The sequence below is a fragment of the Morone saxatilis genome, unplaced genomic scaffold (assembly GCF_004916995.1).
Source record: "Morone saxatilis isolate NCDOM2014 unplaced genomic scaffold, NCSU_SB_2.0 Contig18, whole genome shotgun sequence".
Taxonomy (NCBI): domain Eukaryota; kingdom Metazoa; phylum Chordata; class Actinopteri; family Moronidae; genus Morone; species Morone saxatilis.
In genome coordinates, this window is record NW_023339740.1 from 16,837,955 (window position 1) to 16,850,090 (window position 12,136).

General features: G+C 38.2%; 2 protein-coding genes across 2 annotated transcripts in view; one reads left to right on the forward strand and one right to left on the reverse strand.

Moving 5' to 3' along the window:
* si:ch211-161c3.5 (uncharacterized protein C3orf18) overlaps positions 1-1,491 on the forward strand; it is a 4,832-nt gene extending 3,341 nt beyond the window's left edge. The window contains exon 5 of the mRNA XM_035661594.1: positions 873-1,491. Within this exon, the coding sequence (XP_035517487.1) occupies positions 873-953 (81 nt within the window). The 3' untranslated portion in view covers positions 954-1,491. The remainder of the gene's footprint in view (positions 1-872) is intronic.
* A 65-nt stretch (positions 1,492-1,556) lies between these two features.
* Positions 1,557-11,734, reverse strand: LOC118328872 (high mobility group protein HMGI-C-like). The gene is made up of 5 exons (XM_035662797.1): positions 11,317-11,734; positions 11,047-11,130; positions 7,203-7,253; positions 7,018-7,056; positions 1,557-5,357 (listed from the first exon to the last, which is right to left on the reverse strand). The coding sequence occupies exons 1-5, from the start codon at positions 11,419-11,421 to the stop codon at positions 5,274-5,276; spliced, it is 363 nt and encodes a 120-aa protein (XP_035518690.1). The 5' UTR covers positions 11,422-11,734; the 3' UTR covers positions 1,557-5,273.
* Between the last annotated feature and the right edge of the window lie 402 nt (positions 11,735-12,136).

The window sequence follows — 12,136 nt, forward strand, 5'->3', positions numbered from 1 at the left end:
ATAATCAGTGTTATTTACTTCACCTGTCAGGGGTCATAATGTTATGGCTGATCGGTGTATATTAAAGTATGTGCTAACAGAAGACGCATTAACACACTTTAACTTCAAACCTTCATCCTTATTATCTTTCATCCTTTCCTTTCTGCTCCCTCAACTTAATACTTTAAAAATCAAATATTCCACAGGCCACGTGAACGTGTTACCAAATCCAATATAATGTGTGTACTAAACACCATCACACATTGAAGACTTCCAATGGAGAACAGTCAGTAATATGTTGAGAAGTGCTGGTAAAGAAAAATAATAAATAAGTGCAGTTTTATTTATTTTATATGGTACTCAATCGATTTTTGTTCAGTAGCCAAAGGTTTTATAACATGAACTCAAAATCTCAAGCTCAAGGCCCACGTACTATCTTTGTCCATAGCTTTCATCTGCAGCTCACAAATGGCAACTGTATCAACCCCATGACAACTGAGTAAACTTGATTTGTTCATGAAATACATGAAATGCAGTTGCAAACCCACTAAATAGCTAAGTGGACCTAAATTAAGATTAAAATTATTTTTTGAAACCCTTGTTTCAAATGAGAATTGCATTGAGAATAATGCCTTTTTGCATTTTTAATAGATTTTCCTATGTCATTTTTACAAACTGAACTTACTACATAGCCTGATCTGTTTGTATAATGTATGGTTTCAGACATTTTCTCTGGTTTCAGAAAGAAATCACATTCTAATCCTAAAATATTGAGTTGATTTAGCTGCTTTGGTGGTCCTGAAATCGAACAAAACATAATATTATACTTTGCTGTTCAAAACTGGAGTAACCATGTGCTCTTAATGTCACTAACAGTTTTATCTCCTCTGCAGACTCTCACAACCTCCCAGGGGACCACACAGAGGCCCAGTCGTCTGGTCTTCACAGATGTAGCCAAAGCTCTCAACGCTTAGCGGCTTTCTTCCATTAGTTGATATCAGTTTGCGGGGCCACTGGCCTCATCGACACACAGACTGTCGCTCAGGAAGGAAAACAAAGGGACAACTTGACTGTTTTTGCGAACAACTGGAGCTTTTGTGAACGTTTTCATTACCACCACGATTGTGTGGAATGGCAGTGGATTATATGGGGAAAAAATGTAGGGTGCATGTACGATAAGGGAGTTTAAAGGGAGGCATCACGTATGATCTTGCACTGTTTGTCGCACAAATGCAGTGTGATGCACTTTTCTTGAATCATGTTGTGTCATTGCTGTTAAAATGTTTGGTAGCTTGTCAGTGAAGTTCTTTCGAGCTTCAATATCTACTTCCACGTTTGAAAAGAGAGAAATGTAAATTTGTGTTATACTTATTTTGTGGTCTTGCATCTTTGAAGAGCGTGAACACTGGATGTGTTACCATTCTTGAATGAACTGTCCCCTTGTTTTGTGTCTTCTTTATTGACCATTGAAGGACTGTTTCCATCTGTATACATTAAAACTATTTAAACCAATTTGAAAAAAGGGGTTTTGTTGTACAAATCTATATCAAAGGAGAGTTGATACGTGTGATATTTTATTGATAAGCAATAAAGAAGCAGGATAACACAAATCACATGGTAAAGAATCATAACAAAATATATATCACAGGTTTGTGAGTTGTATTAATGAAGTGGATGAGGACACATCAATAACATAACTACAAAATGGTGTTAAAAGTAAGGGATAAAAGATGATTTCTCAAGTTACACTTCAACTTTTAAATAGTTGAAAATGGATCAAGTACTGTATGTAACTATATCACTATCAGTAAGATCACAGAACTACATTGTCCCCATATAGAGAGTAAATATCCAGACACAGCTTGTGTAAAATAACAAACATTGACTCAGCTGTAGTTAAATTAACAGGCACCCTTCAGGCTGACTTCCATTCATTATGTTGATATGAATGTAGTGAGATGAGATGAGTGGACTACAACAGTACTAGTTTGACAGTTATTTCAAGATTTCATGATCCACATCGCCTGCAGGGTCTGATGGAAAAAGGTTAGGTACGACTAACCAACAACTTCCTCAGAGATTTCCCAGGCTTGTTAGTTTTCAGAGGTAGTCCAGAGGGCAAAAAAAGTAAAGTCAATGCAGTTGAACATGAAAACATACCTGTCTGTAAATGAATTAAGCTTCTCTGGCAGCAATTTAGTCAACAATGCTGAAATACATAAAATTACTGGGATACAACATGTAATCAGTGATAAAATAAGCAAGGTTTAGGTGGAAAAAACACTTGATATATACAGTAAATAATGGGTAATATTCAAGTCATGTAATGGACGACTAGTAAGTGATATGTAGTTGGATAAATGTCTACGCAGGATGACAGCAGAAGCATTTGCAACAGGCTGTCAGTTTAAATGCAGAAATCCTGTCCAACAAGGTATCAGAATATATTTCTGTAAAAACAGACTGGAGGCTAGAAACCTTTGATTTTTAGAACAAAATAATTTGGTAATCTAGAGATACATGGTCCTCCAAAATACCAACATCATCTTACAGGTGTATGACAAGTAAATTATTACTGAATCATTACAGATAAAATGTCCACCTTTTTTTTAATGAGTAAACCCTAAATTGTGCGTTCTCCTAAATTACAAACATGTTTACACACTTAACCTCTAGTGTTATCTTATCATGCAGATAGTTTTGTTTCTCTTTTCACACCATGAGCACAATAGTGTCTGACCACAAACAAAATCCCAATAAAATTTCCGTTGCATTGAAGTGCCAGAAGAAGGAACAGATATTTAAAACCTGGCCAAATAAAGCCAAATCTATCTGCATGGCTGGATACCACTAATGTTAAATAGGCCTACTGTATGTTTCTTTTTTGTAATTTGGGTGGACTGACCCTTTAAAGCAAGGCCATGTAACTTTTCCAACCACGAATGAAAATCAGGGGTTTTCCTGCTACAGCCTCACTTGGTCTGGTATGAACAGTGAGACAATCTTTTAGATAGATGTTCCTTAATAAACAATGTTACTTTTGCTGACTTTACTTGTGCTATTATTGTCACATTGTGGCCACAGTGGTCATTGTTCACCAAAGATTATATTCTTGCTTTTAATAGCAAATTAGGAAGGAACGGAACAATTTAGTTAATTTTTATATCAAAAAAATAAAGCCAAAAAATGCAGGGTTATTGATGCAGCGTTTAGTATTAATGAATCCCCCACAATTTATTTGGCAATTATCATACAAGGCAACTGTGGTGATTGTTGTTGTTGTTTTCCATAATCGTCATGTATTTCAGCACTGTGTTGTTATTTGCTGCCCTTCCTTTGAAATCACATGAATTAAGAGTGTCACACATACAATTTACAGTGTAAGAATCAGAAAATACATGATGTAGTAAAAATGAGAAAAGAGTAAGCGACCCAAAAAAACAAGTATTTCATAAGGAACTATACCCTAAAAAGCAATTATTTCATCAAGTTGTTGTAAACTATTGGCTGCATTTTATTTCCCAGGAGAACAAACCAAGTCTCTTTTTTTTTTTTTTAAAGAAATGACACTGATGCTTTTATTTGTACACCGATAGTAAAATCCTCTGTTGGAGTGTACTGGTTGCTTCTGTGTGTTGGTATATAGGGCTGAAAACCCTTTGCCTGTCTGTGTTGTATATCTGCACATGAACCTGTGTGTATGTGTGTACGTGTCTCTCTCTCTGTGTGTGTGTGTGTGTGTGTGTGTGTACAGCAAATGTATGTCGTTGCTGTTGAGGGAGTTGAGAATAACTTTGTTGGAGATCGTCTGTCTTTATGTTACTGAGGTAGAATGAGAGATTAAGAAACTGAGGGCAAGTGAGGTTTAAATGAGGTCTTTGTGTCAAGGCATACTGGTAATGTCAAATACAGATCAGAAATGCACAACAAACACAGCACAATAATTATTACTGAGTAGACTGACAACATGTTCCTGAATAGTTTTGTACCTGAGGTTTCAATATGGTGTAAAAGCACGGTAATAGTAAAATCCTGAGTGTGGTAAAATGACACGTCAACATTGTTGTTGACTGAAGTATATATAAAGGATTTCTACCCAAAATGAAACATCCATTTAAAACCTTTGGGTGTTTTTTTTCTTAAAACTTCTAAAAAAAAAGGTGTTCACTGAGGTTATCAACTTGAATACTGTACTCTTGCTTACATTGACATTTGAGCTAGGTAATCCAATGCATTTTGTATTCTGAACAATAAACGTAATAAGACATTTCTCCGTTCCCCAAATTGGATATTTCATTTTGGGATAAAACCTTTCACATCTACTTTCATAATAATGACTTCAGAGCACCATGTTTATATTGTAACATTGCGAAAAATGTCACCGTCTTGCTCCCGTTTCATATGAGGATTCATGGCACTTGATTTAGAAACATGTTTCAATAAAACGGTTTAGTTTGGTTCCTTTTTTTTCTTGAAACCCCCCTCTCATTTTAGCCCGCAACCCTGCCCCCCTCTTCACACAACCACCACAAACACTCACACTCGCGCACGCATACGCACGCACACACACACTGGGAGGAACAGGAAAGCAGGAATCCTTAAAAGGAATAGTTGGACATTTTGGGAAATACGCTTCTTGGCTTTCTTGCCTAGAATTAATTGAATTGAAAAAGGGTTAGCTTAGCTTAGCATAAAGACTGGGAACAGCCTAGCTCTGCCAAAAGGTATAACAAACCCACCTACTAGTAAACTCAAAAGGCACATGACCCCTGTAAAAACAAAAAAAATTATTTTTTACACTTTGGTTTATTTATGGATTAAACAAACAAGATATAACATGTTAGATAATGAGCTTTAGATGGTAATGGTAAGCACACTTCCCTTTATACAGAGCTAGACTAGCTCTATCCGTCTGTTTCCAGTCTTTGTGCTAAGCTAAGCTCATCAGCTGTTGGCAGAAGCTTAATTTACCGTAGAGTGGTATCAAGCTTCTGATCGAACTCTCGGGCAGGAAAGTGAATAAGGGTGTTGGCCAAAATGTGAAACTACTCCCTTAACAAAAGCCATATCCAAAGATCAAATCCATCAATGTTAAAACAGAGTTTGTTCACCAAACTCTTATAGTGAACCAACAAAACCAGGGTACAGTATCAGATGAGGAGAAGAAACCACCGTATGCAATGATTTTGTGTGTGTGAGTGTGTGTGTTCCTGAATCCCCATCACAGATAGGAGTCAGACTGTACCCCTGTTTGTCTGAGGCCAAACCTTGAGGTAGGTAGAGAGGCATCCTATCTACTCCCCTTCCTCCTCCGCTGGGACCTGAGATGTAGAGGGCTCAAGCTGCGAGGGACCCTCCTCAGCCTCTTCTGAAGGGCCCTGGAACAGCAGAGGACCAAAACCACTGTCAGTTTGTCTGTTACTGTCTGGTTGCTTTCAGCTTACTGAGTCATTGTGCACGCAGTAATGAATCAATACTAGAAAAAGCATGAGAATACAAGAATGAGTGTTAATTTTTCGCTGCGTGATTGCGTGCGTGGAAGTAGGTCCAGCTGTCAGAGCTAGAAATGTGAGGAAGACGACGGTTATGTCAGGAAACCAAGACAGAGGAAGAGAACAGCTAGATCAGGTTTCCCCTCTCTACATTGACTCATTCTTCCCCTTCGGGTGCGTGCGTCTGACAAAAAGGGAGTCTGTCTCAACGGTTTCAGTTCTTGAAGCATCGGTGCAGAGGATGCGATAAGGCAGATGAGGGGCATCAAGAGACCTGCCCGCTTTGGTGACAACCGTTGTGCAATGTTGTCGTTTGAAAACTGTACAAGATGGCTACAAGAAACAAAGATTCTCAGAAACATTGGTCGTATATTCAACCAAACTGGATGTCACGAAAGGATGTATGGAGGTGTATCAGGGGAATTCAGTACCGCCATCTGTGCTTTTCCAGGAACTCGTCATATCCTCATAAAGGCAGTTTAAGTGAAGCACAAGGAGTATGTGCTTTGGCTCTGTTGCTATTTAAATCAAATGTGCCAAAGCACAGCAATTTGAGCAGATTTATATTTGTCTGATAATACATGGTGTACTAGGATCCAAAGGTGTATTTCTCACATACACAAGTATATGCACAGTAGTATATTTGCTGAAATGCAATATGGTGCATTCTTCAGGTTGTGCTAAAAGTATAAAAAATAAGGAGCAAAACAGAGATAAACTGATAAACATATGAAAAGTAGTGTAATATGTGCAAATATGCAATGTGCCAGGCACAGGATTCACTGTAGACTGTGCTACAGACTGAGGATATACAGAGGTCAGAGTGCACCATCCTGATGGCCTGAGGAAAGAGGTTTTTTCTTTGTTTCTCTTTGTTGGAATTGTGGTTATGTAATTTAGACTAGTGTTATTTTGCATTAAAGCGCACTAGAAAGAACAAAGAATAAATACTAATAATAAAAGCTGAACATAAACTATGTGCTTAACAACAAGCTCAAGACATTCATGAATAGTTAAATGAGATCATCTCTGCAAATCAGCATTGCTAGTCCTACATCATAAATATAACTGATATTAGTCAACAGGTAAAAGTGTGACACAAAATGAGACTTCTGTTCAACTGAAGCAGAGGTTTCATTCTTCTATAGCCAGGAACCCAACTTCAACTCATAAAAAAACAAACTATATTAAAAAAGAATTCTGTAAATCTGCAGTGGAAAAGTATGAAATTGAAGAGAAATGCTTAAAAGGCTGAGAGGATTTAATGCTTGTAATGATTCTAAGACTCTGCAACAAACCTGCTGCTCAATTTATAAGCAGTTTGTTATAAATTAAATTTGTGAACATTGCTGTGAAAGTTATTTCATAGAGCTTAACATGAAATGTCTTAAGCTTATCTTATACACAGACCTTATTTCAGTCATTTTAAGAGCCATTTAAATTAAATCACAATAGCTTTTCAGTCCAGGGAATTTGTGGCTTAAGGTACTACATCAACACAAAACTGGACCACCCTGCTAGCTTTGAAATATTTCGTTTTCCTCACCTGCTGCTCTTCAGTTGCTTCTTGAACTACTTTCTGGGGCTGTGGACAGAGAGAGAAGACCGTTAATCAAACATGAAGGAAAAGCCGCCCCTCACTGTACAGCTGCAGCAGACACCTTGGAGGCTTTGGACATACATTTACATTTAACTCCATGATGTCTCTAACTGTCAACGATTGCTCCATACCCATTTCCTTGGTCGCCCACGTGGTCGTCTCTCCCCAACTGGCTCTACTTTCTGAGAAAGAACAGATGAATGGTTAAAGGGAGGTTTCAGATTTTAATCCTATGATCACTAACTAACTAACTAACTAAGGAGAGTGTACTTTTCCATTTGAGTATTATAGTTTTTGCAGACTTTTGCAGGAGCCATTTTTAAATGCTAAAGCTTCTGCAGGTCAGTGAGGAAGATTTCTCCCAGGAGCTACAGAAGTTTTGTTCAATAAACTCAAGTAATAATAACTAAAATGATATTTGTCAATATTTTACAAGCACAAGTTGTATGTCATAAAACTACACTTTTTTCTGTGATAAACAGGGACAGAAATGTATTTTCTCTCAATCATCCCTCAAAATGTCAACATGTTCAGTGTCTGCAAAGCTGTATATTCAATAAAATCAGTTTTTACACTGTGTTAATCTCAACATAAATAAGGAACTCTCACAGCCAAGTGCAGTAGAGTAAAATGACTTTAAAAAGGTGCATTATGTAAGAACTGGCCACCTGTTGAATTCATACTTCAAACAAATGGGGGGCATTATCACCAGAGTAACCACTAACTGCTGCTAACTGTAAGTGCCGTTAGCTAGTTAGCTCAGTTAGATGTGCAGTTAGTTTTCCTATTAGCTGTATACAATATATACAATATAGTATGTCTATGAGCTGACTCCCGGACTGGGAGTTCAGAGCACCAGGGGATTGTTGGTGTTTACACCGCTAACACAGCCGCTAAGGACCGCCAGGAGGAGGAAGGTTTCAGACCCAGTGGGAAATGGTGGCGGGGCCTGAGCACCAGAACTGGAACCGGGCTCAGCAGCCTCCCAGTGAACACGGTTGGGCTGGGACTGGACTGTCAGTTTGACGACAGGGAATACAATACTGAGGTGATTTCTGTGGCTCCAACCAGAACTCCGACTCTAGGGATGACAAAGACATGGCCGGTTCGCAAGGGACAGCAGACATGGCCGGTTCGCAAGGGACAGCAGAGTTGTGAAGCGGGAGAGTAGCGAGTGGAGAGTCAGATGTCAGAAGGCAGCAACAGCTTGTAGAGCCAGAATATTTTTCACATCTAACTTTGTGAATTAGGTCCGTCCCCAACTAAAGATTCTCCTAGTCGACATGTAGTCGTTAGTTAAAGCCAATAGTTAATTAAAAGAAATTGAATTATTTAAAAACATTGTAACAGCCGCCTGTTAAATGTTAATGGCAAAGCGGTATATATTATAAGTAATGTTAATATAACAACATCGATCAGCTTGCTACAAACTCGCTCTGCTCTCTTTACGCCTCTCCTGTGTCCACCTGAACCCGTTGTGTCTAGTCCTGGTTGGAGCCACTGTAAATCGCCTGGCCTCCGATGTTGTCGGAGGATGTGTTCGGTCCCAGCCGTGGTCACTGGGAGGGTGAGGAAGATGTTACTGGCTCGCCCCATTCTTCCTCTATTCTATATTGCTCATTACGGCCCTGCTCCCCTCCCGGCAGTCCAAAGCTCTTATTCCAGTATGTAAACAAACCTCACCCGGTGCCAGGTACAGTCAGCTAATAGGACAGTAGCTAGTGGCCGCAGATCATACAGTTAGCACATGCAGCGGTACTGTGTTACAAGATAAAGGGTCCGTGTTGCAACGATCCCGTTGTCCTGGTGACAAAGTACAGTTTTTCTGTGAATGTCCAACTAATGAACTCAACTGCGTCGACTAATACTCCTCTCATCGACTAACAGTATACTCGACTCTTGGAGGACAGCCCTACTGTGAATTAAGGAATTATTTCAGAGTTGGTAATTGTCGGAACAGTGGAAAGACAAACCAAGACGGTTGTGGTAAATTTGATTATGTTTCTGTCAATTGTGTTTTACAACCAGTTAAGAAGACAAAAAGGTAATCTTAGTTCTGTAAAAGAGAAACTTGAATTCAGAAGGTGTATGGTTGTATTTTTCTGTTTAATAAGGACAATAGGTGTAAGAATATTTCCTTTCTTGACATTTTGTGAGTTTATTTTGTTTATTAGACAAAAAAAGCTAAGAGAGCTTGTGTAACACAGAGAACTCACCACTTGCATACATCTATCAGCTATAGGCTATCGGCTATCGGCTCTTAAGGTACAAAGTGGTTTTATGAGACAGGACTTTGATATGATGTTAAAACTATTATTTTTTCACAATCTTTTGATAATTTGAATTCCTACATATTACACCTTTAAACAATTAAATAGTAAAATACCAACATTTAAGTCCACGTATTTATGGCACAATTTGCTTTTATATCCGATTGTTATGAGAAATTTGAAATGACAAACAACATATTGTGTCATTGGCTAATAGCAGGCTCATACATTAAATACTTTGCTCTACCTTGTTTTAACAAGTTGCCTCACAATAATTGTTTCTCCAGTATAGTAATAAAGCTAAAACAACTACAAGTTTCTTCTGTGTCTCTTCCAACAAAACCAAAAAAGATTTTTCCACATTTCTATAAAAAATAGTAGTTGATTTACGGTGTTAAAAAACTACTACATTCTGCAGATGCACCGGCATCTACTACTATATAAATCTACTGATTTTAATGGAAAGTTGCCAGCAGGGGTAGTACAACAATCTTCCCTTCTGGTGCAACACATTTCAGAAAAGCCTCAAATTTTAAGAGAAGATTTAGCAATGCTACGGTGAGTATCTCTATTTTTCATATCCTACCAAATTCAATAACAATGCAAACAGCAACCTTGCTGACAATGATAGATATGAGTGCATGTTTGCACAAGTATACAGTATATCTATATTTAATAGCTGTCATTAAGAAATGATGGCACACAAAATTGACAAATAGTTTTTTAGTTTTTAATGGTTCAGTTAACAACATAGAAAGGTTTAAGAGAAACTGATTGGAAATAAGATCCAATTGATAATAATAACGATCTTTAATCGTTGTTATTGGCACTTTGAGCACAGTGACAGAAGAAGTACTGAGATCCTTTACTTAAGTAAAAGTAGCAGTACAATAGTGTACTATTTATGTGTAATACTGTAGCTAATTTGTACTATATACTGTTCATATACTATATGATATATGAGAAGATGAGAACATGTTGTGTGTAAAATGGTAAACTGCAAAGTAACCAGTAGCTATATCTGTCAGATAATTGTAGAGGAGAAATTTCCATATGAAGTATAGCGTTTACATTTAAAAGCATACAGCGGAAACATATAGTGACAGACACTTCTCTGTAAGACAATCTTTAATTCCTCAGAATAATTCCTCCCTCAGCACTGACCAGTCTATCTTTGAGCACTGACCCACAGCCTGCAGCGTGAGACATAAATACTGCACTGATTTAATACCAGCTTGTCTTTTCTCTGTTTTTAGCTGACATTTGCCCTCATGATGAATGTTGTTTTATAGCGTCCTACAGAAATACATAAATCTTTACATTAAAGGATGTATTACATAGAAAACTCTCAGATGCATCTAATGCAGATGCACCGGAAAGATAAACCTATTAAGATCATATGCATTATGTTATAAACATGTATACTGTCATTAGTCATAACACAAATATGTTGTCTGTTACTGGTTTATTTATCCTGTACTGATCAAGATCATGGCCATTTCTACTAAAGTAAGACGTCCAAATTCACTCATGATATATACTTCTATCTTCTAATTTTAGAATACTTAATTTCTTGTAAATTTAACAAAAATGTATAAATATAGTGTCCAAAAAGTAGATCGTTGCACTATAGGGAAGAAACAAGCTGCTGTTACAATTGTGATATTAAAGATCATATAAATGTTTAATATCTTTGATACTCAACCTTCAGTGCAGTTCTGGGGCCTTTGTTTTTGCTGCCTTTCGGTCTTCCTCTCGGCCGCTTTGGAGTTGGTGGTCCAACAGGCTCCTGCAGAAAGAGACCAAACATGGGACTATAACTGACTAGTGAAAAACAACTGTTTGTATGTTTTTAACCGCCAGGAGACACATTATCAACTAGCTTGGTTTTTCAGAATTCATTTTATGTTTTTCAGTTAAATACTTAATAATTTAAGGACAGAGCTGATTCATCTCTTAAAGACTGAAGACCTACCTGCTGCTGTTTCCGTGGCCGACCCCTGCCCCTGCGCTGAGGCTCAGGAGGTGACTGGGCGGTGCTCGGCTGGGGAGACGGCTCTTTGGTCCCACTGTTACTCATGCCTGTGTCTGTCCACCTGCGTCAAAGAGTGTGGGCATCAAAGCCTGGAGGAGCGGCCTCGAGGGCTTAAAGAGGAGAAGACCTGAGTATCAGGAGCTGGAGATGTGAGCAAACAAATGAAAAACAAAATGCTACTTTTGAATGCAATCAACTAAATAAATAATTTAGGATATTAACCAGCTATATTACGCTTTCTTTGTGCACAACTACCCCAGTAAGTCCAGCAAGTAAGTCCACTGGTGCTTAATGTATCATTGAAAGGATCATTCTGAATCACACAGGACTCTTTTCCAAGAGCAAAGCGTGGGAACTGCTTATACATAAGCCCTGGCACCAGGTTCATCGGAACACAGACAGGGGTCTGGCAAACGCAGGGAAACATGAGAGTGGTGTCCAGCGACTAAAAGTAGCACAGATATTCACAACTCAATCTACCATCCAAAATCTGCATCAACTGTACGCTGCCTTTCCATCTGCCCTCTGTGAGGTATTTCTCAATGGGGTTGTGCATGTTGTAGGCGTGTCTGATGCTGCTACAACTTTTACTGTAAAGCTTGTGCAGCTGAGATTATAATTTAGAAGCACACACAAAGAAAAGATACTAAATGGAAAATCTTAATAGAGAGAATCACTGCAATGTGAAAGAGAAATCTGGATTTACAGCCTGTAGGGAACCTAAGAGCTGCAATGATTAGTCAATTAATTAGTCATAAAC

What these genes read in the sequence shown, in the direction of transcription:
- LOC118328872 (XM_035662797.1), bottom strand. Translation starts at nt 11,421, where the DNA reads ATGAGTAACAGTGGGACCAAAGAGCCGTCTCCCCAGCCGAGCACCGCC. An exon ending in GCCCCAGAACTGCACTGAAG is followed by an intron (nt 7,254 to 11,046) that starts GTTGAGTATCAA and finishes GTTCTTTCTCAG; the next exon opens with AAAGTAGAGCCAGTTGGGGA. An exon ending in AAGCAACTGAAGAGCAGCAG is followed by an intron (nt 5,358 to 7,017) that starts GTGAGGAAAACG and finishes CTGCTGTTCCAG; the next exon opens with GGCCCTTCAGAAGAGGCTGA.